Source organism: Brachionichthys hirsutus, chromosome 19 (assembly GCF_040956055.1).
Source record: "Brachionichthys hirsutus isolate HB-005 chromosome 19, CSIRO-AGI_Bhir_v1, whole genome shotgun sequence".
NCBI lineage: Eukaryota > Metazoa > Chordata > Actinopteri > Lophiiformes > Brachionichthyidae > Brachionichthys > Brachionichthys hirsutus.
The window spans coordinates 5,842,673-5,870,369 of NC_090915.1; the positions used below are offsets into that span (position 1 = coordinate 5,842,673).

Here is a 27,697-nt window from a genome sequence, read left to right on the forward strand (position 1 = left end):
CACCTGCCCCTGGAAGGCAAAAAAAAAATTCCATGCTAATTACGAGACGCCGTTCTCAGACGCCTTTATGTTCCCTGCAGTGAGAGGCACACTTGAATGATTACATGCGATGACGGGCAAAGTGCACTTCCAGGCTGATGTGCCTCTTTGGATAAATAACACATGTGTCTAGGTGCAGAGCGCATCTGCAGCGAAGCGCGAAAAGCATTTATGCAAACCAACCAACCGTACGTAGTTTCAGCAGGCGAATGGAGGAATGGGGAAATAAATCAAGACTCTGAATTCACCTTTGAGTATTGTGAAAATTCAAATAAATATTTTCTCTATCATCATCGTAGTTGTAGTAGCAGCTTGTTGTTGGAGGCATTACAATTGTGTTTCTAACTTTGTATTATGGGCTTGATCAACCAGGTTTCAGTTGATGCTTTGAAAATGTCTGATTTTCCTCGTTCTGAGTGAAACCAGACAATCTAGGCGTACAGTACAGGGGTGTAGTACCTGACTCCCTGAGCCACTAATTAAACATGTGTACTACTGCACATCATCTCACACAAAAACACACGCCCGCTCCGCTCTTCAAATCCTCCGTGTCCTTTGTCAAACCAACAATAGCTCTGTCTCATAAATGATTTCCCTCAAATTGATCTGACTTGACTCTCTCTACATGCGCTGTGTATTTATGGCAATGTTTTTATTGTCTTCATTTCTGGCCTCTCCTGTCGTTCCGTCTTTGATTTTCAGATGAAAACCTGAGCACCTTTACTTCTCTTTCCACCGTCTGCCGACGCCCTCTCTTCTTCACCGCGACATGCTCCCTTGCATCAGCAGCTCAAAGTGAAACATTAGCTCGCTGACATGAGTGATGTGATTTTTGTCACGGCGTCGCGGGGGGTTTATTAGCTGGTATGTGCTATCTTGCATATATTCTTTTTTTTTTCTAACATGATCTCACTTTGTTCAGCTTCTAGAAGTGAAACTGGAGAAGGAATTCAGCAAATTGCTATCATGAAATCACTAAATGACACAATTTCATACAAGCGTGGGTTTGTCTGATTAAGTCACATTTGCTGCCGTGACCGTTTCCTGCAGTGTTGCCATGCATAATATATAAAAACAGAATTTACCCGGCAGATAATGAGGATTTCGTTTCCTCGAATTTCTTTTCAAATCTTTCAGAGAACTGGCGGCAGGTGTGTGAAGTTAAAGTGTGTTATTTTTCTGTTTTGTATATTTAAAGTTTGCCTCTCCAGCCTCTCCATTTGACTTTCAAATGGGAGAGAGACAGACTTTCTTTCTTTTATGAACATATATCTGTGCACTTAAACAGGATGATCTTTAATGAGGATGCAACTTAAAACTAGGGAAAATGGCAAGTAGTCAGCATTCAGGAAAGTTCCTTCACTGGCACGCACGCGCACACACAAACACACACACACAAACTTGAGTCATTGAATGGTATTCTACAGTTTGCACCAAGATGATAATGAATTAAATACAACTCCATTGTGAATAACATCTAAATCTCACTATTAAATTAAGAAGTTGTTTTGTCACACACAGCGCTCCAAGTCAAATCACACTGTCCCTGGCGTTTCTGTCGCTTCTAAAAATAAAAAATAAAAAAACATGTACACTGCATGAAAACATGGCAACGAACGACTGTTAACAAGTTTAGGTTGTGAAGGAGACACGAACAACAGGTTCCAGCTGCTTTGTGAATGCGATGTTGCGTTCTCGCTCATCCTCGTAATGCAAAAAGATGAAAGACACCTTTAGCAAAAAGTAAAAGATATACTGCAAGGGAGCAAAGAGACGTACTCCTCATCTCAGGCAACCTCTCCAACGAAGACGGCGCCACAACACGGAAAATCCACGGAACCGGAAGCCCGCAGGCATAAACTCAGCCTCATTTCCATCTTACTCTGTAATTTTAAGACACGGCACACACACAGTAGCTTCTTCTGGGTAGTTTAGTCAGCAAACATCATAAGGCAACCCCCCCCCATGCATAGCCACAAGAGCCTGACCCTGGAGGTGAAGGGTTAAGTTGCTCAAAGTTGATGAAAAGACTTGTGTTGCCCTTCCTCAACTAAGCGGCATTTTTGCTTTGTCTTTTCACGCCTCTAATATTGATTTTAGCATTTGTGGGCGTATCGGACAGTCGTGTGTGTGTTTCAGGGTAGTTCAGTAGCAAAATGGTTCAAATGAGCACTTTACAAAGAAAAATGCCTCAGATGTTCAATGCCGCATATGTTATAGTCATTTTGGTTTTAATCAGCCGGAGGATCCTGAAATATCATAGTAGGAGCAAGACCGAGATGAAATTTGTACTTTAATAGGTTATAACACCTTTAGGTACAGAAAGTAATTACATGATTGTGAAATGTCAGATACATACTCTCTATGCAGGTGGATGTGTCTGCTGTTAATAAACAGCTACAAGAACAAGTTGGAAAGAATATTTGCTCATTCGTTGCAGTTGTAGCGTGATGGGAACTGCGTCGGAATGTAATCTGGAAGAAATAAAGCCTCTTAATGATGCAGCTGTAAATGCACACACAGTGTATTGCAATGCGAATGAAAACTATAGATCACATCTGGAGGTGCCTGGCTCGTAGCCATGTGCAAATGTGATCTATAGAATAGAGTTCGGGTGCGTCCTGAGTCCCTTCTCTCCATTAACTGCAGTCAAACTCAGATAAAGCTGTTGATAATACGCTCACTGGTGAAGTCACAGGGAATAAAGCCTCTATAGCGGCATCACAAGAAAGCTGAATGCAGATCCCCTTGATCAGACGTCGACGTTCAGAGCCAGTATTATATCCTCCATAAATCAGATTATCTAACCCTCATTCAAAAGTCGCAACACGACAGCGCTTAGCTACTTTTTGATATGTTGACATTTTTATAGCACCAGTAACTCCTTCATCTTCATGACACGGTAGACACAAGATAAGAAACGTCTGCGGGCATGCAGAAACTTTGTTGTTTGTGCACGCCGTCATCTGAGTGGGCTTGTGTTTGCAGGCGTGAGTCGGGGCACATGCGTCCACATGCATCGATCTTAAGGCTGGCAAACTCCGCTCAGTATCTCACATGTTGGACCGCGAGGCGAGAGAAACACCAAGGAGGGAAAGCAGATTGGTTCGTGGGGCGTATTTAGCATGCTAGCCTGGGAGGCAGCAGTCAGACACTGCACTGTAAAGTCCTTTCACATTTTTATTTATCACCCAATAGATCTACCCATGATGCATCAGATCAGAAACCAGATCGTTATTTTCATTACAAACGTATGTGATATCGTATCTTTACTCGGATAAGTGCCATCCTCTATGCGGTGGGATGGTGAATCTGAGAAATGCTTCCTTCCATTAATAGTCCCTTAAAGACTCCGGGCATGGAGATAAATACGGCTTTCTTTATTGCCTATTTCTTTTCATGAACATATTTACCATGCATTGCATAATTAAAGTGTCATGTCCCCCAAAGGGTCCAGGGGACGGAGGCAGGAACGCATTAAGGTTTATACTGACTTTTAAAGAAAGAGGGAAAACAAGTGTCAAACTTTATGATTGGGAAATAAATGATTTGTAAAGCAGGAGATACTAAAAGTTTAACAATGAACTCCTTCTCAAGACCAGGAGCAGAAGGCAAATGTCAAACCCAAATATTAGGCCAGCAATAAACAAAGATATCAGCCTCTATAGAGAAAGAAAAACATACGCAATAAATTAGCACACATGCTGCCATCTGGCCCACCGGCACCACGCCGCTGCTGATTTGGGCTTTTAAAGTCCAGGCCCTGATTGCAAACTGACCTCAGCTGCAACCCTTCCAGAGGAGAGGAGGTGTACTGTGCAGGAGCATCAGCTTTGTGGGCTGCATCCCCAAGAAGCTGATGCACCAGACGGCGTTGCTCGGCGTCTGGTGCATGCTCGGCGTCAGGAGGCAGCGTGGCCGTCCATTTATCGGGAAGTCGGTCGCTCCTGCAGCCTGCATGTCAAAGTGCCCGAGATACTGAGCCTCTAATTGATCCCATTGGCTGTTGAGTTGGTGTGTGAATGAGAGTGTGGACGGTTTCACTCCCGATGAGCAGGTGGTTGCAGGCAGTGCAACTAGTTCAGCTATTTCACATAGTAGTGTTAACTCATTGTTAAAACAGAAGCATATTCTCACTGATCAAACGCTTCCAAACTCGGCAGGTATCCACAAAATGTACATTCATGCTTTGAGGGTTTTTTTTCGAACAAGTCACTCTCTGAAGAACTTGCCTTTAAAAAGTATAGTTCTATGAAACGGTGCTTTGCAGTAGCCCGGGGCAAGGACATTAATTTTTCTATTTAATTACCAAAGCTGGTAAGGCTCTCGTGCACTTGTGCTAAGCTGATGAAATCACAGCAGTCAATGAATCGATAGAAGGCTGGAGAGGGGGGTTGGGGGGGGACGGGACGTGCGCTTCAGCTTCCTCTGACTTCCACCTGAGGAAAACCATCCTTAAGTGTAATTTGCGTGGCCAGGACTGAATCCTGAATTGTTGTCTCGACGTTTATAGTCCTGAGCTATGAACTAGTGCTACAATGGTGAACTCCAGCGTGGCAGCACTTTTGTGTCCCCTCTCGAGATCCTAATTCTTCCTCCCCAACCCTCTTTCCGTCTGCAGAAACTGTCACCCTGGTCCGTGAATTTACCATTTGTAAATTATTCATAAATATCAATTTAGAAATAAACAGCACCCTCAAGACGCAGCCAGCCATTTTCCGCAATGAGAACTTTGCGCAGTTTAAGCATTCACCTGCTCTCACCCGCTGCACGGCCACAGAGAGGAGAAGGCAATGACCTCTAAAGCCTGCCTCTGAACATGGGACCGCAAAGAACGCCTCCACTTCAATTAGTCATCACCCTGACAGATAAAACACAACATAGTGTAATAACATTTAGTTACGCCTTCCTGTCGCCCATATCACTGTAATTACGCAGCAACACAAAATTATATGACAACTGCCTGCACTGCATTATGATCAAATACAAAATGATAGGGCCAGAAAGGGATTTTTTGAGTCTCTTGAATGTCCTCTGAGAATCTGTTATCTATCAAAACGGTGGAAAATGTGCAAGGCCTTGACAGGAAGTGGTCTTCTGTTTGGAAGACGAAGGATGTCGGCTTTCATGACGGATGCACGAGACCTGCATGGATACAGACTAAAGCGGAACCATGGAAATGAATAACTGTGCATCAAGGTCAAAGAGTCGCAGAGCGTATGTTAATGCTCTTTTATTGGGAAACCGCTTCTCTAAAGATCGTGCAAACTTTGTGGGGAAAAAAATCTGTTTGTTGTGTCTTTCACCACATTTTAGGCCGTATTTTCATCCGACTAGAAGTAATCAAAATGCTCTGCTTCTCGATTGTTGTGCCAAGCGAGGGAGTGACCTCCTGTTTGTCCTCTGTCAAATTCCTGGAAGTGTTCCTCTGCTCTCAGGGTGACGGCCATGACAGTCTTTCAGGAGGGGTTTTTAACAGCTGGTTAGGATTCATCACAGAGCTGTGCTGTCAGTGTTTGAGCGAATGGGAGAGCGAGGGCAATGGAGAGAGCGACACAGAGGATGTATGGGCACAAATGAGGGAGCGTTGAAGACAGCGGGGAAAGAACAAATGGAATAGTAAAAAAGTAGAGAAGCAATAGCTCCGATCAGTTCAAGAACAAGCGTGCTTTCCCTCTCACTGTGAATTGCTGCGCTTTGTATTTATGCTAATGCTCCTGGCTGGAGTTCATTTCAAGTGTTCATAAAGAAGACCAATAAGGGTGTTAAAAAATAAGCGTTTTTGTGACACGATCAACTCAAATCCGAAGCGCAAACCGAAGTTTCAAACTTCTCCGGGTAAATTTGCTCCTGCATGAAACATGCTTCCAGTGATTTCAATCAGCCAGGTAATATCTTGCCCCCCCCCCCCCCCCCTCACACACACACATACAAATTTGTCAGTTGCCTGCCACAAAGTTCGTTTGACAGCATCACCTCCAAAACCTAATCAACTTTGGCCACGACGAGTCTCTAGATCTCTGCGGAATAATTCATCAGCTGAGCCGCGGATCCAACCCTGATTAGAGATTGCAGCACACGGCACAACATTTCTGATTGTTTTATTACCCTATGAATTAGCCTGCTTTCAGATGTTGTTTTTTAATAACTATTTAATCAATCATCTGGGTGGCGCCGCCCAGGGTGCCAACGGGGTGCGTTCCCTTTGTTACGACTCCCCTTTGGGCTCCATTCAAACCCAAGCGTTTATTCAAGAAGCATCGATTGCAGCTATTAAACACATTACATGCAATTAGACCAGCTTCAGTTCCGAGCTCTTCTCAGACTTTCAATTTTACAGTCTAACAAATTGCCGGACATTTGTCTGATTATACATTGGACATTTTTTGCCATAGTGACTAGTTTAAAGTAATAAAAAGAGGAGGTTATGGTGTGTAGAGACGATATGAATGAAGTTCAGCTCCTGCTTATCGTGTCATTGTTGGGGTGTAGGTGGAAAAGTGTGAGAAAGATGCCTGCGTGGTAAAGTCAGAATGAAATGATGGCCGTTGGTGAACCGATCATTAAAATAATCGAGTAGTTTTGGACGAACAATGCAAGTATTTTACAAAGAATCGACACACAGTAGACTGTCCAATGAGCGTTTAGAGCGTTGTGCATATTATGGAAAACGCAATTGTTCGACAAGAGCTTTGTCTTTTCTTCACACTGCTCTCTGTTGGATGTTTCTCTTTCAAGCACTGGAAAATTATCCCAGTCAGGGATGAATCCAAACAGAATGGCAGCCATATGAATTGCAAAATGTGTCACACCGGGTGTCAAATTCTCTGTTTGGTTGTTTTCTAGCCCTCTTGTGAATGTGGAAACAGAGGATTTGAGTGAGATCAATGATGTCTGGATGAATCCAGTACCATAATTATCCACTTAAAGCTGTGTACTGTGTACACCAAGCTAGGGCTGTGCATTTTAGAAATGTATATGTTTTAATGTTTCAATTAGGATTCCACCTTTGACAACATCATTTTGTGTTTCACTTTGTTTTTGTTGTTGTATTTCATATTTTACTTTGAGTTATATATCAAGGTCTTTCACTTTCAGCAGAAAACAATTAGATCGCTCAGAAACATTATTATTTATTTGATCAAACCAGAGAGGTCTTAGCTCCTTCTCGATTCCAGGCAAAAGATTCCATCCTTCCACTCTGACATCCTCTCATCTTGCACAAAATGCTGCAACTCCACGCAACACATGAACGCAACACAACAGACATTTACAGTCCTATAGCAATGTGTAATCGCATCACAATGTCTCATGATTCAATATAACTGCTCAGAGATTCATTTTACTCTAGTTATTGCTTTTAACAATATGTTATATATATACTTATGTTATAAAATATGTTTTCACTTTAGTGTGAAAAAGATACAGTGATCAGAAATGATCCAGATGCCATATAGACTTTCCATTGGCACGGAGAAAGAGCGACCTCTAGTGGTGAGGCTTATGACAATATTATCATTTTTTTTCCATCTGGGTTGTTATTTATTCATCATTACAGTAACTGCAGACTATTTGGTTTTCCACAAGGTCATCGTATCGTATCGTCTCCAGTGTGACAGGATGCGGTTCAGAGCCAGATCGTGTTACCTGAGACTCCAGTTCCAGAACACTGTAAAACATGCAAGAAGCAGAATGTGTTAATTTGTTCACCCTTTTGGACACGCACTCAATTCAACTGTAAAAAAACAATATTTTTAAGCCAAGCAGCTTCGACGATGTAAATATATGCTTATTCTGAATGTGATGCCTCCAATGCATTGAAATGAACAGCTCATTTTGAAATCTTTCTATGACATGGTTCAGTGGGGGCAGGTGATGTCATTATTGTGTATGAAATGGACTCTGCCCAAACGATCAGGCGTACGAAAGACGTGATGTTCGCTGGTTTGTGAAACACGTGATCATGTAATAGACATTCCCATATATGTACGTAGAACTAAGCACATAAACACTGTAATACAATGGTAAACAGTAAACACAGTTGACATTATAATAAGGGCTACAGGCTGACATCAGAGTTTGACTATGGAAGCTTATTTGCCCTTTAACAACAATCCAGAATCGCATTTCTGCTATTGTTATGTTATGTGAACCTTTGCAGCTCGGCTGGCACTTGTTGGCTCTGTCGAGGTCTGGTCTATTATTCCTGCAAGAATATCTGACTTCCAATCTTAATTGCTGCGATACGGTCTCAGGGACCCTCAAAACAACAAAGCTTAGCATTTTATTGCATTTCGTGAGGCGTTATTCACAAATCCAGATAAACGCCGTTATCGGCAGTAAACTGTTCATTTGTAGGTGAAGAAAAACATGGAACATTGAAATTATCATTCAAACCGTCCTCTGTTCCTGTTGGCCTGAGAAGGTTGCGCCACGCTCAATTATCCGCAGAGCCAGAACAGAGACGCCGGTGATTAGAATATAGCCTTTGTAAGCTTGGCACCGAGGATTCGCTTGTATATTCAATCCTCATTTTCTCAGAGGAATCAGGGAGTCTTGCATCCGTCTACACTAAGCAGCTTCTAAATTACTGGAAAAGAACATCCTGTGTGATTGATAGTCTGTTCCTCATTGTTACGGGAGCTGCTCAAAGCCAGGAAGCGCGGTCGTCGTCTTCGAGAAACACATGTGCCAATATAATTAATTTTCCAAACAGGTGGGTTGACTTATCCCTCAGTCATTTCCAAAATGTCATTTCCGAATACCAATGTGTGTCTTCCAGACCAGCGGATTGGAGAGGGCCTTTGTAGGAGTCCGTTGATGAAGCACAATTTTTTTTCAATGGTTTGAAGGAAACATTGAATAAACCGCCTGATTTTTCAGGATCCTATCAGGATTCTGGCAGCGATGACATCACAACCTCCCTCATCGTGCTTGCTTTTCTCAGTAGCATAGCATCACCTGCGGTAGCGTGGCCTTCGGTTGGGTGTTGCTTGTGGACATTAGCTATGCCTTTGTTTGTTTGTTTTAAATACACTGCAGATAAATCTATAATAATAGTAAAGCAAAATCAAATTATTTAATGAGACAAGTAAACTCTCCTAAGAATCGCTTGGGGTCACGACCCGGTATTTTGAAACCACCGAGTTGCACAGATAAATTTACTCCCTCAAGTATTTGCCAGTTCTCTCACACAATAGTTTGGAAATGTTCCGCTTTTTTATTTTGACATTTTTAACACCAGAAAAAACCCAATTAACAAGAATTGTAATTAACAGAGACAACTTGATTATCTTCTCGCCGTCTTTCTGCAGTGAAACGCCCCGTGGCGAGGGATCCTGCGTGTTTCTTAGTTGTTCTAAACTCAGACAGGCAGATGCAACCTCGAAGACGCAGGATGGCAAAAATCATTTTTCTAAATTGACTTGCAGAAAGTGCTCATCCATGTCTTTCACTGGAGTTCTCGTTAATTAGACGTGGAGGGAATGAGGGATGCGGAGGGAAATCCCAGTAATGGTTATCACTGGGACCAGTGGTAACAATCTAGAAGGGAAATACTGCCGCTGGTTCCTGACTGTACATGGGAGACACGGGCTCCTGTTTGCTTAATCAGATGTATCTGTACTGTGTGTGAATCAAAGCAATACACAGAGAAAGAGGTCAGACAGCATTTCAATATTTGCACAAGTGGGTCTATTTGTATTCATCCTGCCAAATATCATTTGTAAAGCTTGCGTCTTGGTGATTCTTGTTGAGTTTGCCACTTGTAGAAGAAGGCCTGTCCGTGCAAGGAGGGCGCATCAAGTACGCCGTCCTTAATGAACACGCGTGGGTTCTGAATGATGCATGAGTGGCTGCACGAAGCCACCAGTACAGGAAGTAGTACAGACCACACTAGGAGCAGATCTTTAGGTACAGCATGTAATCCTGGTTTAAACATGAAAGTACATAAATTACACAAAATAACATTCACGTTTAAAAAAGAAGTTATTGTTGATGACTTTGAGGCTCTTTATAAGCAGCTTGTACACATGATCCTGTTTTAAAGAGAGAAGCAGGGATAATCTGTGGAGCTGCACGGGCGCATCCCTATAAGTAGTATTAGTAGGCGCAATAGTAGTAATAGCATTATTTGTACTGTAATATTAGTAATAGGAGTACGAGTAGTATTAGTATTAGTAGGTGCAATAGTAGTAGTAAAAATATTAGTAGGAGTAGTAGTATTAGTACTAATAACATTATTGGTAATAGTATTAGTAGTAGTGCTGTAGTATTAGTTGTAATAGTATGAGTAGTAGTCGTCGTCATAGCAGTAGTGATGGTGGTATTAATAGTTATACAATTAATAGTAGTAGTATTAGTATTAGTAGGAGTGGTAGTTATCATGTTATAGTAATAGCATTAATAGTAGTAGTAATAATAGTATTAGTATTACTAATTGGAGTAGTAATAATAATAGTATTAGTATTACTAGTAGGAGTATTATTAGTAGTAATAGCATTAGTAGGAGTATTAGTAGTAGTATTAGTAGGATGAGGGTTGCTGCAGGAATGACATCCGGTGTAGAACTTTGCCAGAATTAAGCATGCAATCTACTAGAAAGTTGATTTGCAAGGGGACAAGCCGAAAGAGGAAGAACAAGTAGTAGTAGAATTATTAATAGTAATATTATTATTGGTAGAAGTAGTACTAGTATAAGTAGTATTAGTTGGATGAGTAGTAGTGTTAGTCGTAGTATTAGTTGGATGAGTAGTAGAATTAGTAATAGTAGTAAATTAGTACTACTAGTAGTAGTAGTAGTATATTAGTAGTAGTAGTACTGGTAGTAGCATTATATGTCGTAACTTTTTCTTCTGTTACATTAAAAGCATCGATGAGTTGATACATGTTGTATAATAAAGGGCCTGTGATGCTTCTCACCTGTTTATTAATGCAACTTCTAATTCCACAAAGCATATCATAAATCCAGCTGGGCTGCAAACTCCTGCTGATATCTGGCGTTGTGCACATTATTATGTTGGAGAATCCTCGCTGAAGGATTTGCGGGAGAGTAATTAATGATAATGATAAATCACGACGACTCCATTGAAGTTCCTGGAGGCAACGTTGGCGGGCCGGCACACCTTCTTGCCAGGCCTGTTCCTCATTACGTTTAATCTCGTTAGGCCAATTCAATCTTGTTCAGTTTAGCAAATGTCATTTTGTCGCTTAAAGGTGAGGTAAGTTAATCATTGCCGGGTAACAGCTAAGCCATAACGTTATTTGTGTAAGGGGAAAATGATCGCTCTTGAACGGTGAGCGAGTGGCTCATCTCCTTCTCCACGCTGCTGCGTTTGGTCGGTCCTGCCACAGATACAGGCTTCCTCCTCTAATGAGCTGTCAGCAGAATGGATGCCTCAAGCTCCCTTCCTGTCGAACACGCACACACATGGACGCACACACAGGACCGATAGCCTCTCTAAATCACATGAATAGAAAAGTTGAGGTTTGACATTTTGACTGTCCTGTGTTTACGGCCTCTCCACATAACCTCTGCAAAAAGAAACAGTTGCCGCAGCGTTTTACGCGTGTTTTCCATGCTCTTATTTATTTATTTTTCCTTCAAGGGTAGAGGATGTGGGCAAATGTTAAGGACAGTTAGCAGTTTTGTGTTTGCCCAGGTAAGACCGGTCTTCACACTATTTTTTATTTTATTTTATTTTTTGCAGATAAAGGCAGATATGCCGCTCTCCACCCCACGAAGTCTTTAAACCTAGAACGTGAAAGCATGCCGTGAGCGAGGCAACACAGTGTCAAGGACGGGCGGCATCAGCGCATGAAAATCCATAAAGCTTCATATCACTTCCACACACCTCCAAATGTTCTCTGGGCTGCGGCCGTGAAGCCGGCTGATTTCATTTAGCAATCAATATGTTGTTGTTTTTTTCCTGTGCACATAAGCCACTTTAATCTTTTTTACCCCCCCGTCCTCTCATCGTCTACCAATGGGTCGAACCTTCCACCCCTGAATCCTGACGCCGAAGCTGCGATTGCATCTAACAGGCTTTTGTGGTTAGAGAGAGAGAGAGCGAAATAGGATGAAACATTGATATCAAGAAGAGTGAACCACCCCCACCCTTCCCGCTCCCCTCCGGTCTCCATGGCACAAGGTCTGTGCTCTGAGACTCGGTCCCATAAAGATGGATTATGGGAATTGCTGCTGTTCGCCATGCCCTCAGAATGCAGCAAGACAACTCATCTTTTTGACAGGAAATGAACTGCGGCTGCTTTGGTTCCAGCGGATGGTCTGCAAAAGGGAGAATGCTGAATGCACTTTATCTCTCTACTTGCAGAATTGCTGCTTTTTATTCTGCAAGTGATTTCCCCGTCCTGATATCCCACGGACGTGCACATAGATAGAAAAACTACCAATGATTTGAAATCATGTTTGGATCTCATTTTCTATTCCAGGCTTAACTCTAGAACACCCTGTGGCTCTTCCTCTACCACCCTTCTCTCCTCCAGCACATCCTTCACTCATTCTCTCTCTCTCTCTACAAGAGAGAATGGCAGAGAGAGAGAGAGAGAGAGAGAGAGAGGGAGAGAGAGAGAGAATGGGGGTTCCTATCTGTGGCTACAGCTCTTTGGTCTGCTTTCATAATGGGTGTTTTCACCTTGTGTCCATGACATGTAAACTCTTTAAGTCTCCCACTCGTGAATAGAGGGAATGGGAATAGCAACATCATCATAGAAAAAAACCCATCCAGGCAGAAAAACGGTGAACTCCATCCTAAGAGGTTTGAATAACAAAAGAAAAGTAACAGAAACCTCCGGCCATGGTTTTTATTTAACCTCTTAGAATTGACTGAGTGGGAATATCAACCCAAACAAACGACAGTCTGCTGAACGATTCCTCGAGCCGGCCGGTGGACGTGGAGCACGCTGGGATGATGGATATTTCCCGCGAGCTGCGCTTGGGCTGTTTTCTTAGAGTTCAGGATGTGCAGCTTCATCGCTCACTGTTCAACATGACCTTTGGCAGTAGCAGCGGCGTCACTGTGGGTTGGACCCGTCTCAGCACAGCTACTAAAACCTGCCTCATAGATGCATCCTAGTTATTTTAGCTGTTAGCGTGACGGTGGTGTTCAGAATATTACTTTTACTATTATACATGAATTCATGACCATCTTAATTGAATATAAACCTGGCAGAGCTCTGATCTGAATGGACTCGTCAGATAGTCAGACTTTTAAATCCAGGGTAAAAACGTACCTTTTTGCATGTGCTTTTGGGTGAGCTCTTTTAAGCACTGGAATGTTTAATCTTGCACTGTTATTTTAATGTCAATGATTACTTTTATTGTATTTATATTTATTAGCTTTTTATTTCTTTCTATTCTTATTGATGTGTTGTAAACCTTTATATTATTGGACAGCACTTTGAGCTAATAATACTAATAATTTATTCTCCCTCAGGGACAACAACTTCATTAAGGATTTCCCCCAGCTCGCCGACGGTCTCATGGTCATCCCTTTACCAGTAGAAGAACAGTGTCGAGGGGTTTTGTCAGAGCCCCTTCCCAACCTGAAGCTCCTTACAGGTGAGGGTGTGTGTGTGTGTGTGTGTGCATTTTTCAGCGCTGCTCTCTCTGATTCGTTTTGATGTAGCTGATATCGGAATGAATTCCGAACTGACTGCAGCCAGTGTGACTTTGGAGAAGTACAAACACGTGGCACTTCCCTGCCTTGAGTCCACATGCTGATATCTTGGCTGTTAAAACCCAGACCCTGACTAAAATGTGATCATAAACTCAAACTAGTGCACAATCCCCAAACACTGAAGCTCCTACTGGGCCACTTGACCTCCTGTTGGATCCTGTTATCTTATTCTAGACAGTTCCACCCAGTCTCATGAGACATTTGGCTTGAAAGCGACCCCTTCCGTGCTCAAATCCCTCCATTAGCTCAATTGGTATTTACTCCACATTGACCCCCGAGTGTTTTACTTGGGTTTTGCTATCGGCAGAATGCCACGCACACACGCACACACACCGAGAAATGAAATTGCTTGTTTTTGACATGCATAAATCTTTCAGGTGAAAAATGCTTTCTGCGAAACAGGATCAAGGTTCTCGTAAGCGCTATGCTCTATGCCGCCCCCCCCCCCTTTTTTTTTCTCCACATATTTCACATATCAGTCCTAAAGTGCTGTGAAAGTTTGGTAATTGAATTGCAGAGAAAAGCCAAATTGCTCCCACTTCTGAAGTCAGCAATCCAATTAGAGTCCAAGTCGAACTTTATATTTGTCATTGATCGGGGAGCAGCTGGGATATGGGCTGTGGTATTAAATTATATTAGGGCAATAATGGATAGTCTGAACACGGCGTTCAATAAAAAAGGATTTTATTATGTAGTCCTTCACTTTGAATCTTTGCCGCTTGCTGTATTGTATTTTGTTGTTTTCCCCATCTCTCTTAGGTAATGCCCAGCTCAGCGAGGCGGCGGGTTATCCTATGGTTCAACAGTGGAGAGTGCGCAGCAATCTGTACAAAGTCAAACTCAGCTCCATCACCTTATCCACAGGTCAATGTCTGCATTTCTTAAAAGCACAGAACTCCACACACATAATGAATGTCTGATCAAGCCCCCCCCCCCCCCCTGTGGAACAATTAAGTTGCTTTTACAGTCTCCTACAAGCCTGAACAGCTTTGATGCGCCATCGACATTTTGTCTATCTCTGCGCTTTAATGCACGCCAGCGCCCTAGAATTAGACATTAATTGCTCTCGCATGTTTAAGAGCACTTGCAAGCCTAACCTCAATAACCCCACCTTCCTTACCCTCTGCAAACATAAATGGCCTCTCTCCCATCTCCTCGTTGGGCTGCCAGGCTTTTCCAAGGTGCTTAAGACTCTGTCGGCGGCGAGCTCGCGCCAGGAGTTGCTGGAATTTCTCCGGCAATACGGCAGCCACTACGTGTCTGAGGCGCTGTACGGCTCCGAGCTCAGCTGCAGCATCTACTTCCCCAGCAAGAAGGCCCAGCAGCAGCTCTGGCTGCAGTATCAGAAAGGTGAGTGCGCTGAAGGACCAGGCTGCTGTTCTCACAAGCAGATGTGCACGGCGTGATAAGCACAGGTGTGATCAGGCCGCCATCAAACGTAAAGGCATAAGCTCCTTTAAATCAAAGCAGCCTCTCACAAGTACAGGCAGAAAGTAGAGCAGGATTTATTGTTGTTTACCAGGTTTTGAGGGGGTTGCTATAAACTTAACTGGGTTATGTATAATGATTTCACCTCCTGGTAAGAAGACACCATAAGCTGCATGAATTAAATTAAACAGCAGTGTGACCTCAAAGCACCCCCAACAGCCTCGCAGCAGCACTGCTCCAGTTTAGTGTTATTTTAATCCTGTTTATTCATCATCCCAAAACATTTTTTTTATTTGATTGGCAGCAGGGTTTCATTTAAATACTAATGCATACTTACTCGCTTTGTAGGGAAGGGGGAAAAACATTTCCAACACCTCTTTAGATAATACGTGGGTTACATGTAAATGAAGACAAAGACTCAGGCTATCGACGTTTCATCAATCTTTATTGCACTTGACCAATGTAAACATGAATTTGATCAGATGTCTGAAATATGTTCAAAACATTAGGAAATTCATAGTGTGGAAAAAAACACATTTAAAACACCAAAGATGTGCTGATAGATTTAATGTTATATTCTGATTCATTTATGCAAAGTGATAATGTCTGAAAAGAAAATGACTTTTTCCAGTGAAAAACTGAAGCATGAGACTGACAGAAGGACACCGGAGTTTTCTACCGTCTTTCATTGCTATTGTGGGTAATCTCTACTGACGACAACTTCTACCGAGCATTTGAATAAAAAATAAGCACAGGAAAGTCACATTTAAAAAGACTGACACTGAGCCTATAGGTACATCACAATTCCCGATTTGAGAGTTCACCACCCTTTGATCAATTTCTGAAATGTCAACGCCGAGTAGCAATCGAGTGTCCGTCGTTAACTTGACTGACAAACTGGTCGATGACTCAAAATGCTAGCGTGCAGCTCTAGTTTTCAGAGCCCCTTCTTCCTCGCATCTTTGTTGTCAATGACAAAGATGCAAGTGAGGAAAATGTGGATGCTAGGGAAGAACGATGTAGCCCAATGGAACACATTTGATCTTAGTGCTGAACTGTAACAAGTGTAAGAACATGACAAACTTAATATGAAATTACAATTTTATTATATACTATTCTGTCCACTTTGCATATTCATCTTACGATACGGTTTGCTTTTCTGATATTCTCTCTGCTGGGAAAGCAGGTGCAGAATTATGGTCCGGTGATGCAATTCTTTATTTTTAAGGCTGAAACTGGGTCGGTATGCAATACGCTGTCCTCAGCAAACCTGAACTGGAAGATGCATACTGTATGGCAGGCATGTTTGCGGTTTAAAACCCTAGTCAGAATATGTGAGCACATTTTACTGATGGGCGGGTTTCAATTATTAACTTGATTCCACATAATTCGGCCATCAAACATTTTTGATTAAAGGTGTCTTTTATTTTACCTGAAAGCATCATCTTTATATCTATTTATTAAAATAATATCTACAGACACGGAAAAAGAACGCAACGCTTACGAGCACTGGAGAAAAAAATTGTCTAGTGTTGAATAAAATAAAAAAAGAAACCTGAGGGAGGATCCGCGACAAAGAATCAAAGCCTGGTTTGAGTCATAATCCTGACACTCGTCGCTACATCCTGACAAAAATTTAGTCACCACAGGCCGGGTTTAGACAAACACGGGCTCAGCATAAGTCTTCGGGAATAAATGTCATGTCTGAACAAAGTTTGTCAACCTTATTTAACGTGTAGACGTATACTGCCCTCTTAAATGTAATGTAGTGCTGGCAACATATGGTATGGGCTGTGATGACACTGCAACAAAACATAATATACAGATGGTCGTATAATCCTCGGGATAGAATGAGACAGAGCGCTGCGATTTTAAGGGCCTTTCGAGTTACAAGGGGACCTTAGATTTTTACTGCTCTGTTCATCATGAGCCCAGATCTGAGACAGAAAACTAGGAGCTCAGGTGAGCTCACATGTGGAAGAGCTCAAAGCTAATCCTCACATTGCAGGTGAGACAAAACACATGTAGAGGCATTAAATTGTAGTTCCATGCATGACAATAAGCGTGGCTGTGCCTGGGAGCTCAGATTAAATGAAAGAAAACATTTTAAGAAAATAATCTTAGTTGGTTATCGGCATCAAAGGCAAATATCGATAACCTTTAAGTTACCCTCAAAAAAGTAAAAAAAAAGATTTTCTTTTTTTTTTACCTCCAACTGGGTGCAAATCAATGAATGCTGATACGCGATTATTTCTTTTCTCAGAAGCTAGCTGCACAGAAAACAAGGCTGCCAGCTGCATTTAGCAACACCAGTGCCGGTCTGTGCTTCTAAAACCTAGAACTGTTGGGTCAACAATAAAGTGCTATGTGGGCCAAAAACAAACATTCGTTCAATTTCATATGTAAATAGATTGTTTTTAACATTTCTTTCCATTTGTCTTCTGCAAACCTGAGCAAAATCTGTAAAAGCCATGCGTCCCACAGTCGGACTGAACCGTGGACAAAGCGGATAGTAATACAGGAGGGGAACACTGGCATCTTTATTTAGATTTCATGTGCTGGTATTCTTTCATGCACACACGTCTGATAGTTCAGTGATTAAAAGAGAGGCATCCTAAGTTGCTGATATTCACTTAATGTTCTTAACTTTAAACCTTATAGGCCTTAAACTGGACCAACCCAACCAGAACATCCATTTAATAATAACAAAGTAGTGTGAGAATTGTTCGGACTGCAGCCAAAGTGACAGATAACAGTGGATTTTAACGCCAACAAACTTTTCTACTCAAAGTGAACTGGATCGTTCCTCTAGGAAGTGGAAGAGTGCCTCCTCTGGCTGTATGCGTAGACCTTGACACAGTGGTCCCAACAGTCCAGCACGAGCAGTTGTCCTCTCTGAGTGGTGGCCACTCCTACAGGGCAGGTCAACCCTTCCCGGATTAGGATTTTAAATCCTCCCTCTTTGGGAAACTGGAGGATTTCTTTCCTGCCACTATCTGCTACCAGCAAATCTCCGGTGGCATCCACACACATGCCAGTGATACATCGGAAGTCCTCCGTCTCGGAGAAAAAGTGGCTGAGCTGCTTGCCCAGCCGGCCGTCGTTGTCTACTGAGCCGATAGAGAAGCCTCCCTCAAGGTGGGGCTCATTGTGGCGTTTCTCAAAGTTCAGGGCCAGGCCCTGCGTGAAATAGACGGTTCCCGACGCATCGCACGTCACGAACTTTGGCCGCACAGCAGAGCACAGTCGGCTGTAGCTGACCACACCGGCATTGCGGTCCACTGTTAGACACCACAGCTTGCCACCTTCCACGTCCGACACCACAAACTGACCTGATGGCATTGCAGCAATGCCCCATGGCTTAATCAGCTGGCTCTTATGACAAGCCACACAGTGTCCATCCATAGTGTATATTTTAACTGAATTATCATAGCTGTCAGTCACCCCGATCAGACCTTGAGGAGTGACGGCGATGGATAATGGGACGAGGTTAGGCAGGTCCGCTCCAAGGAAGCTCAGGACGAAGTTGTCGATGCTACTGGCGTTGCGGCGGATTTCACGCTGGAAGCCTTTACGATTCAAGATCTGGATCCGGTTGTTGCCACGGTCTGCTACCAAGACCTCACCTTGTGGTGTCACACAGATGCCGACTGGCAGATTGAACATGCCGTGGACAGTTCCCTTGCATCCCATCTTCTTCACAAACTGGCAGACTAGCGGACCAGAGGACCTTGCTTCTGCTCCTCCAGGTGACCCCTCCTCTCCTGCATCCACGGACTTTGACTTAAAGCTAGCAGGTGAACCACATCGTGCCTCTTCTACAGCTGCAACCATGTCAATGTCTCTGTAAAGATCTACTGGGGCCCCCGTTGCACGACCCATAGGCCCCACTGCCCCATCAATACAGTCTGCATCACCCTCAAGCGCCATCTCCAACTCATCATCTGTACTGACGGTATATGTATTTGTGGTGACTTGGCCAACCTCTACAGGTTTGGTGTGGTTTGTTCTGATCATCTCTGGTTCTTGCAGCTCAAACACGGAGGGAAGGCTTCTCCTCAAATCAAGCTCCTCATCGTCAATGCCGCCGCCATCATCCTTTAGCAGCGCTATGTCACTCTGCCTCACTAGCATTGTCAGATAATCACAGCGAGAAACCGCTTTTACTTCCGCGATGTTCAGGAGAAAGGCCTGCTCCTCTAGGACTTGCCCATTTAGCTTTTCCACTTCTGCCACAGAAGCTGTGAATGCCCTACGAGATCTTCTAAGCTCCTCTTGGAGACGCAGTTCAGCTCTACCGTAGTTCTGCTGCACAGCCTGGTATTTAAGTCTCAAAGACTTACTAATATTTTCAATAGCCGTCTTTTTCTTCTGAATGTCGTCCTGAACATGACGCAGATTATTCAGCTTGCCGCTTAGTTCCTTACGCCGGCCTTCTGCCACCACCCTGATCGGCTGGACAGAATGGCCTTTGGGGAGGTGGCCCTCCGCTTTGCAAAGCTCACAGAGGATTGTGGCACAGTCATGGCAGTACTGACGTGGTAGACGGTTGCAGCAGGACGGGCACATTAAGGCAGCCGCGGCAGCACTACAGGACGCAGTGCAATCAATGATCTTGAGTACAGTGAGATTATCGGCCAGCTGGGAGATGCTGCTCATGCGGGAGACTTTGCTACAGAAGGGGCAGCGCACACCATTGATGGTGTTGGCCAACAGCTTCTCCAGACACTGCCGACACACTGTGTGACCACACTGCAGGAGTTTGGGTCTCATTTGCTCTGGGTTGTAGGTCTCCAGGCAGATAGGGCATTCAAGAACCTCTCTCATTAGATCTGGGTCCAGGGGGGGAGATGCTGTCGCCATTATGGCAAATGCCTTGTGGGAACATAAGAAAAAAGGAATTATTATTATTATTTTGTGAGCAATCCTAATGAGTGTATGAAGTGAGTGTGTCATTATCCCAAATGAGAAAGTAACTATGTGAGTATCATGTTAATTGTTGAGGCTCGAATTATATTGGATGCAGCAGTATTTTAAGCATAACAAGATTAAACTCAGGTATTTGTAGGACTACATAATGTATTACCAACCAGTGCATGAGGTAAGGATAAGACTTTGAAACCTAATATTATTTGGCCAATTAGCTGCCAAGTTACTAGGGCAGTAGCAATTAGCACAACAAGCTAACTCTTCGTGTTAACCTCTGTCGAACAGAAGAAAATATTCACTGTGAACTTTGGTTAATGTAATGTTACGCTAACATACGCTGCTAAAAACAAAAGAAGTAGTAAAATGAGCTAACCACGAAGAAGTGCCAGTGATAATGGAAGGTGGGTTAGCTTGTTGATAAACTGTTGTGAATAAATAAAAAGTGGAACCGTCCACAGCGATGACAGTTGGCAAGCGAGCTCGTGTATATCTAAAAAAAAAAAGGCGGAATCCTGCCCTGTTTATGCGTAGAAATAGATCGACCTCGCAGGCGGACATAAACGCCTTATATTGAAAATTCCCCAGTTTTGTTCCGAGTTAATCGAAGGCCTCTCAACAAAACAACAACGCTGCAGCGTCATTAAACATGATCAAGAGGGTCAGTCTGATTAACGAACATTCACAGATAATTATTATGCGCCTCGGTATATTTCTTACAATCCTGCTTTAAAGCGTTACCTTATCTTCAGTGTTAGCCGGCAGGAAATACAGCGCTTGTGATGCTACTACTGCAGATGCTAGTCAGGCAGACTGCGGCGTTCGATGACGTCACGTCCGGCGAGCCCGTGATTTGCGTCATACGCATTACGCACGGCTCAGAGTCCGACGGCTATTTTGATTGGCTCCAGTGGAGTGCTGTCAGTCAAACAAAATTGTATTGATTTGTAATTTATTTACGATGAAATGGACCATTTCTCAGTGAAAACAATATATATCTAGCCCATTTATTATAATGTGACATGAAATAATAAGTATGCTGACTCAATGCAATTGTTGTTCATTATCACTATCGCCTGTCCTTTCTACTTTTACAAAATATAAGCAAATCAGGAAGAAATTGATGTACCCAGGGACTACAGCTGCATTTCAAAGCATCCAGTTGTGGCAATGTTTCAGTATTTAAACTTAAAACAGTCATTCTAAAAAGAGACCACTAGATGTCAGAATAACCAACCTAATGACGCGCCCCACAAACCTGAGTCAGAGCAAACGTTGGAATTGGGACCCACCTGACCTATATCCAGAAACTGTCCCTCTCTTTGCTCAAGCACTTGACCAAGATTCTGCCCTTGCTTAATTGAAATGAAAACTGATATAGCCTTTTTCCATTAGAATAGTATTTTTTGGACAAGGCACGGCTCCCACGATGCACATTACTGTCAGTTAGAGGATCAATATATTCGTATTTATATAATTATATTATAATTAATGTTTTGATTAGACAGTTTTTTTTCTATATCCCTTGAAAATATCCCAAAAACATGGGATATTTTTGGGGTAAACGGTTCTTTTGAAAATAATTGCATAATTAAAAATAAATCAGGCCTTGCATTTGGAAACAATGGTGAGATTAGCCAAAGGGTATGAGAGTGAATAAATTCGACTGCACAAGTCCAGTCTGAGCTACGAGGATTTATTTTGAAAGCTCTTTTTGACAGCGCCTTTCTGTGTCTGTGTTGCTTCAAGAAGTTCATGAAATTGGGCTCTGGGCCACCCCATGAGCCTGTTTATATATTCCTGCACATGAGATTTCCTCCCATCCTTTTAACTTCTGCCAGTGTCTACCAGAGCTACTCAGGAAGTAACCAAAGCCTCTATGATGCATGCACATAAATACTCACATCAGGGTCATAGCTTCAAATGACCATGTTATTGCCGTGTTTTCTAGGAATTCACTAAAATCCAGCCTACTACTACTACTACTGTACTTTCGGCTTGTCCCGTGAGGGGTCGCCACAACAAATCGACCTTCTCCACTTCACCCTGTCCTTTGCATCGTCCTCCCCAACACCAGCCACTCTCATGTCCTCCCTCACTACGTCCATGTATTTTCTCCTGGGTAAATTCTCAGAGCTGGTAAATTCTCACATGTCAACATGCGGTTGCATTTAAGAAGCTGTTTACGGATTAATACACCCTTTCCCTGTAATTTAGTCCTTATTGTAGAAATCAGGGGTAAAATCGCACTAGCAGAAAGATTAAGTTGCATGTCTGCCTCTCTAAGTTCATACACTGTATGTAGTCGTTTTGCCACTGATGAATGTCTAAGTTCACTAAAAATGTTAACAGGAAATAAGTTATTTAAAATATCACATTTTAATTAGTCTCAATTACTACGCTTCAAATCATTTCAGTGCATTTCCCGGCAGTATTACCCACTTCCTCAGGGTTTTATGTTTCAGGTGTGTGTGGTTTTTCTTGGTTTCTGTGTATGTATGTGTGTTGATGTCATTCTGTATGCATTGGTAATCTCATCGATCCATCTGTGTGCGTCTGAGTGGGGGTTTGTGATTCTCATTGCTCGGCTATAGTTCAATCCAGACAAAGGTTTTTTTTATTTGTCTCAGTCTGGAGTCTCATCGACGCTCTGTCTACACTTAGGTATAAAACATAGTTCGTGCTTTAAGATGCGACAATAAACAATAAACATAAATTAGTAGTAAAAGGTTAAGCTGCAACGTAAGCGTTCATTTGAATCTATTAATAATGACATTATAATAATGAAATACATGTTAGTCTGAAAAATGACAATTCTGGAATAGGAGCACTTTTGATGTTTAAAGGATATTTTGACTGCAACATGTCGGTGCTTTTTCTTTCATTGAAAACAATTCTTGCATTCTATGCATAACAAAGTACTTCTATATCATTCTTATGCAGTACTGTACTTTCACAAAAATAGGCTAGGGTACATAAAAAGATAAATAGCTTCTTCCATTTTGCAGTTCTCCTAATTTGTAGCACTGCCTGATAATACATTACATCTCAATGCCCATCACGGTCCAGTAATTCCAACTTAAGATCATGTTTTTGTTATTAGAAATGAATTTTCTGTCTCATTTGACACACACACTAACACACACGTGTCCCCATTGCGCTTGTGCATGCTACACAGTACAGATGGCAGATCTGTAACATGTGGCCTGATGCGTCCTCCACGTCTAACACTCGACACCTAAGTAACATCCTCTCCACGTTTCTCTTCCTCCCCTGCTTCTGTCCACACGGTGTGTTGTTTTACCACTGAAGGCCGATTCTCTATGACTCCAGTGACAACATCAAGTAGCCGTGACTAATGCTCGGGGGAAGAAGCCAGCGTCACTCCGCTTCCTTCCCATGCAGCTCTTGTGTATGAAAGTTGATGACGGAAAGACGTTAGTTGTTGTTTTTTCTTCTTTGGCAGCAAGTAAAAGCAAATACAGATGCAAACCCTTTGCGCTGTTCAGAGATCGTTAATATGCGTTACTGCCCCGTTCTATTATTCGTGGGGACAAAGGTCAGAGAAAGAGGGTTGTTTTACATTTTGTAAAGAACATATACAAAGATGTGCTTCTACTCCCTGTTCCTAATGAATATATCCCTTTTACCAATTGCCTTGTGTTACCTCCTGTCTACTCCCCCCCCCCCCCCCCCCAGAGTCCACAGACCAGGGGGTTGGCGGGGGCGGGCAGCGTGAACTGAAGTCGGTCCCCTTTATCAACTACCTGTCGGCACTGCTGAAAAGTCAGCTGTTGACCGACGACATAGTGAACGGCGTGGAGATCCGCTGTGAGGAGAAGGGCAGCTGTCCAGCTGGCTGCCACCTGTGCCATCACCAGACCATGGTAGGGGGGGCGCCAGGGAGAGTCCACGCCGGCACCAGCAGGGGTGGAGAGCAGCCGCCCCCCATCCCTGTGCTGCTGGAAGTCAGCCGCGTGGTGCCACTCTACAGCCTGGTCCAAGACAACGTCACCAGAGAGGTGAGAGATCAGTGTGGGATGAGGAAGTGGGTGCATGTGTGTGTGTGTGTGTGTGTGTGTGTGTGGATGAACACATTATGATTAAGTTATCGTACAAAGTGTTCGCCATACCCAAGAGCGACAATTAGATGACATTTTTTTTCTAGTTTATTCTAAAAGTTAAAGTATTTTTGAAATAGGGCAAAGAAAATCATTGCTAAAAGAAAAAAAAAGTAATGGCAGTCTAGATTATTTTAGCATACCAGGGGGTTGGCCGGGGGGGCAGTTAATAAAAGGAAGACAAATCAACACTTGTATGTTGTGCTGTACAACTGATGCAATCTGCTCTTAAAGAAGCTGTCATTTATTTATTCATACATCTTAATTATGGCATTTGCCTTGTCCTCTGGTAGCACTGAACTGGTGCTTTTGCATAAAGTCTCCTGTAGGGGGCATGAGTTGGTTGTCTTTGACCACTGGAAGTGAGCACTGGAACACAGAGCGCATATAAAAGATGACATCATGGTTTCCTTCTCTTGTGGGAAAGTCAGTGTGTATATATGTGAGATATATGTATTTGTCTGTGTCTCGAGAAGCACACACACCGCTGAATCATGTAATATCGGCTTAATGGCCACATGCATTGTGATTCATCCTGTAACAGAACTATGTGATCTTTGTGCAATGAAGCTTAATCACATTAGATTTCTGTTCCATCAGGTAATTAAGGAGGAAGCTCTGGCTTCACTTGACATTTAGTTTACCAAATCTTGCTCTGTTTTGGTTTCATCTTGATAATGTCTACCTAATATCTGGTGCGTGTCTCTTCCACGGCAACACAGAGGTCTTTGCAGGTGACTCACACCTGAACATACGTGCACACGTGTTCACCACGGGGATTAAAGCGGTTCATGCTCCTCGTAATAAAGCAGCTAATTACCTAACCTTGGGAAATGACTGCAGGTAGCCACGGTACGGGAGGGAAAAGGACAAATGTGCCTAAATATGTATGAACTGAAAAACACTTACACACACGCTCACACACACACACACACACACACACAACAAAGCCCTCTGTACGTGCTGCCCATAACAAGCACCAAAGAAAAGAAGGCACAATCAATAGCAGACGATCCCGAGTGGGCCTCATCAATACCTAAACGTGAGGAATTGCAAAATGTCTCTTTTCCCTCCCTTCCTATCTGTCCTCCCCCAAACCCCCCCACCCCCCACCCCGTGGTCTTCTGGGTATGTAGGGAGGGATATGGAGGAAATGAAGAAGGGGGGAGACTGCAGTGGATCGCTCCGGCGAGCCCTTCAGAGGTAGCTCAAGGCAGGATTATTAGCTTCTTATTGATGTCATCGACCTCTTGTGAAGGAGGGGAGTCCATCACTCTGCTCCTCTTTTCCTTTTCGTCTCTTCCTGGCCACAGCTGCTGCTGCTGCTGCTGCCGGTGTGAAAGGCTCATGCATGTTTTACGTTAGAGACCAGCGACAAAACAACCTGCCTCTCTACATACACAAAGGCTCCTTTTGCTTCCTCTCCCTCTGTGCTGCTCATATTCCCTTTAACTTTACTTCATCTCTCCACTTGGCTTGGTCAGTTGTGGAAGACAGACGCCGTGTTATTAAAGTCTCTGAAGCAATTAGAACCGTGGCTTACTCATCGCTCGTATGATCAGGTGGAACGACGTTCAACTTTTATATGTGTACGTTGTTTTTTGCATGTATTTTTATTTTGCTGCTTTCTTCCCCTACTTCCTCAGCCACCGACATCTTTCTCTGGCCAATCCCAGGATGTGACATTTTTTCATTTTACTGTATAATTCTTTATTTTGTGACACAGAACAGCATTATGACTCACAAATAAGAATTTACTTTCACTTTGTTTGAAAGGTTTGGTGAGTTAACAGCATTGTCCAAATTAGCCGTCTCACCTAAAAGCTGAAGATTCTCCAATGACATGCCTGCCCCCCCCCGTCAACCTCTCGGTGAACCAACCCTCCAACTGCCCCCCAGCTGCCGTAGTAGTCAGAAGTAGTACTTCTGACTAAGTTCCTAGAACCAGTCCATCGGTTCCTTTTGTTAACACCATTAGCCCGGAATGATTGGAAGGGATACATAAATACATTTGTGTGTGAGCACACAGACAAACACATTTAAGTCACTATTGACAGTGTCCTGTGTGCGCTGACTTGGACTCTTTACCACCACTGGTGATCATCATATAAATCAATACTGTGGGCCAGCTGGCCAGTGTTTTCATGAATTAGCCTCTGAAGATGGACAGTAATACGGTCATCTTAGGCTAGACAAACAGATTAATACATTAAAGAGGTCTCAATGGCCTTCCGTGCCTTCTTGTAAGTCACGTCAGACTTCTATGAAAGTGAAACATGCAAATGATATTTTGGCGCCAGCGAGTCTGCGGGGGGTCTCGATGATGTCAAGGCTTGGGAGTTGTTGCTGATTCTCAGTGGCCTTGCTGTTCACTGGTCTTGTATTTTGTTCAAAGCAGAGGGTGATTACATTTCAGCTCCATTTCTTCAGTATCGATAAGGTCAATGGAGATGAATTGTGGCACATTTGTGAAGCGGTGGAGGCATCTGTTATTGTAACAACTGGGGCATCACCGGTTCCAGAAATCAAGTCTTGCATGGCTGCTGGTCAAAAGCCTTTGCTCAGTGCGTAGATAAGACCATGTTAGTCCAAACACTTGCTCTTTGGCTATAAAGGATAATTGATATTTTTATGAAAAAAAATTGCATATGAAATATGTATGGATCTATAACGTTCTGGGAAATGCATGGTCTGTGGTAAATCAATAGAGTGTAGGGTACTCACAACACATTGGTACTCTCTCCTGGGCATCATCTCTGTTTTACCTCCTGTACCCTCCACACCCACCCATCCCCACCCCCACCCCAACTCATTCTCCAAACCACAGTAAGCTTCCCTGTTTATCCAGTGGAGACTGGTTTGTATTACACTCCATACATAAACATGGCGGTAATCGCTTTGTCTATTTTTCACATGTGCAGCCATGCAATCAAGCACACATACATGGGGGTTTTTCAAGGAATCTGGTGGTGGTAGTAAATACATGGCAGTGCTGTGGTCTTGCCCCCAGCAGCAGAGGTCGTTTCTCATTTGTCTAGTCATCTGTATACGTGGGTAGACATTGGACCCGTGCTTTTTCTCCTTCTTGTTGCCGTTTTCTGCGGCCTGCTTCTCATTGACATGAGGTGGCAAGAACCCTGCTGCTGTTGTTTTCTGGCAGAAGTTAGCCACATGGGTTCAGGCAGGCAAGGGGGGTGAAATGTAATTACCTTTTTTCCCCTTTTTGGTTTTCCAGGGGGGTCATTATATGGCAGCGGATTACAGTCCTTACCTACCCCTATAATAACTGCTCATTCAACATGCTCATTTAGATGGGCTTGTATTGTAGGATAAATGAGGGGAGGACTCGACTTCTGAAGATCCTTGGTTATATCCCATTATAAGGTGGGGAATGCTTTGAGAGTCACACATCTCCATCTTTCACACCTTTATTTCCTTATTATTACTATTTTCTACCTGTTCTTAATATGCTGCTTTTTTTTTTAG

The 27,697-nt window shown here is 43.1% G+C and overlaps 2 protein-coding genes across 2 annotated transcripts in view; one reads left to right on the plus strand and one right to left on the minus strand.

Annotated features, from left to right (window-relative positions):
* LOC137908205 (astrotactin-2-like) overlaps positions 1–27,697 on the plus strand; it is a 181,574-nt gene that overhangs the window by 127,087 nt on the left and 26,790 nt on the right. The window contains exons 14-17 of the mRNA XM_068752575.1: positions 13,494–13,618; positions 14,496–14,600; positions 14,907–15,086; positions 23,790–24,112. Of these exons, the coding sequence (XP_068608676.1) occupies positions 13,494–13,618; positions 14,496–14,600; positions 14,907–15,086; positions 23,790–24,112 (733 nt within the window). The remainder of the gene's footprint in view (positions 1–13,493; positions 13,619–14,495; positions 14,601–14,906; positions 15,087–23,789; positions 24,113–27,697) is intronic.
* trim32 (tripartite motif containing 32) lies at positions 17,674–20,027 on the minus strand. The gene has a single exon (XM_068752576.1). It carries the CDS (start codon positions 20,025–20,027, stop codon positions 17,973–17,975), a length of 2,055 nt encoding a protein of 684 aa, XP_068608677.1. The 3' UTR covers positions 17,674–17,972.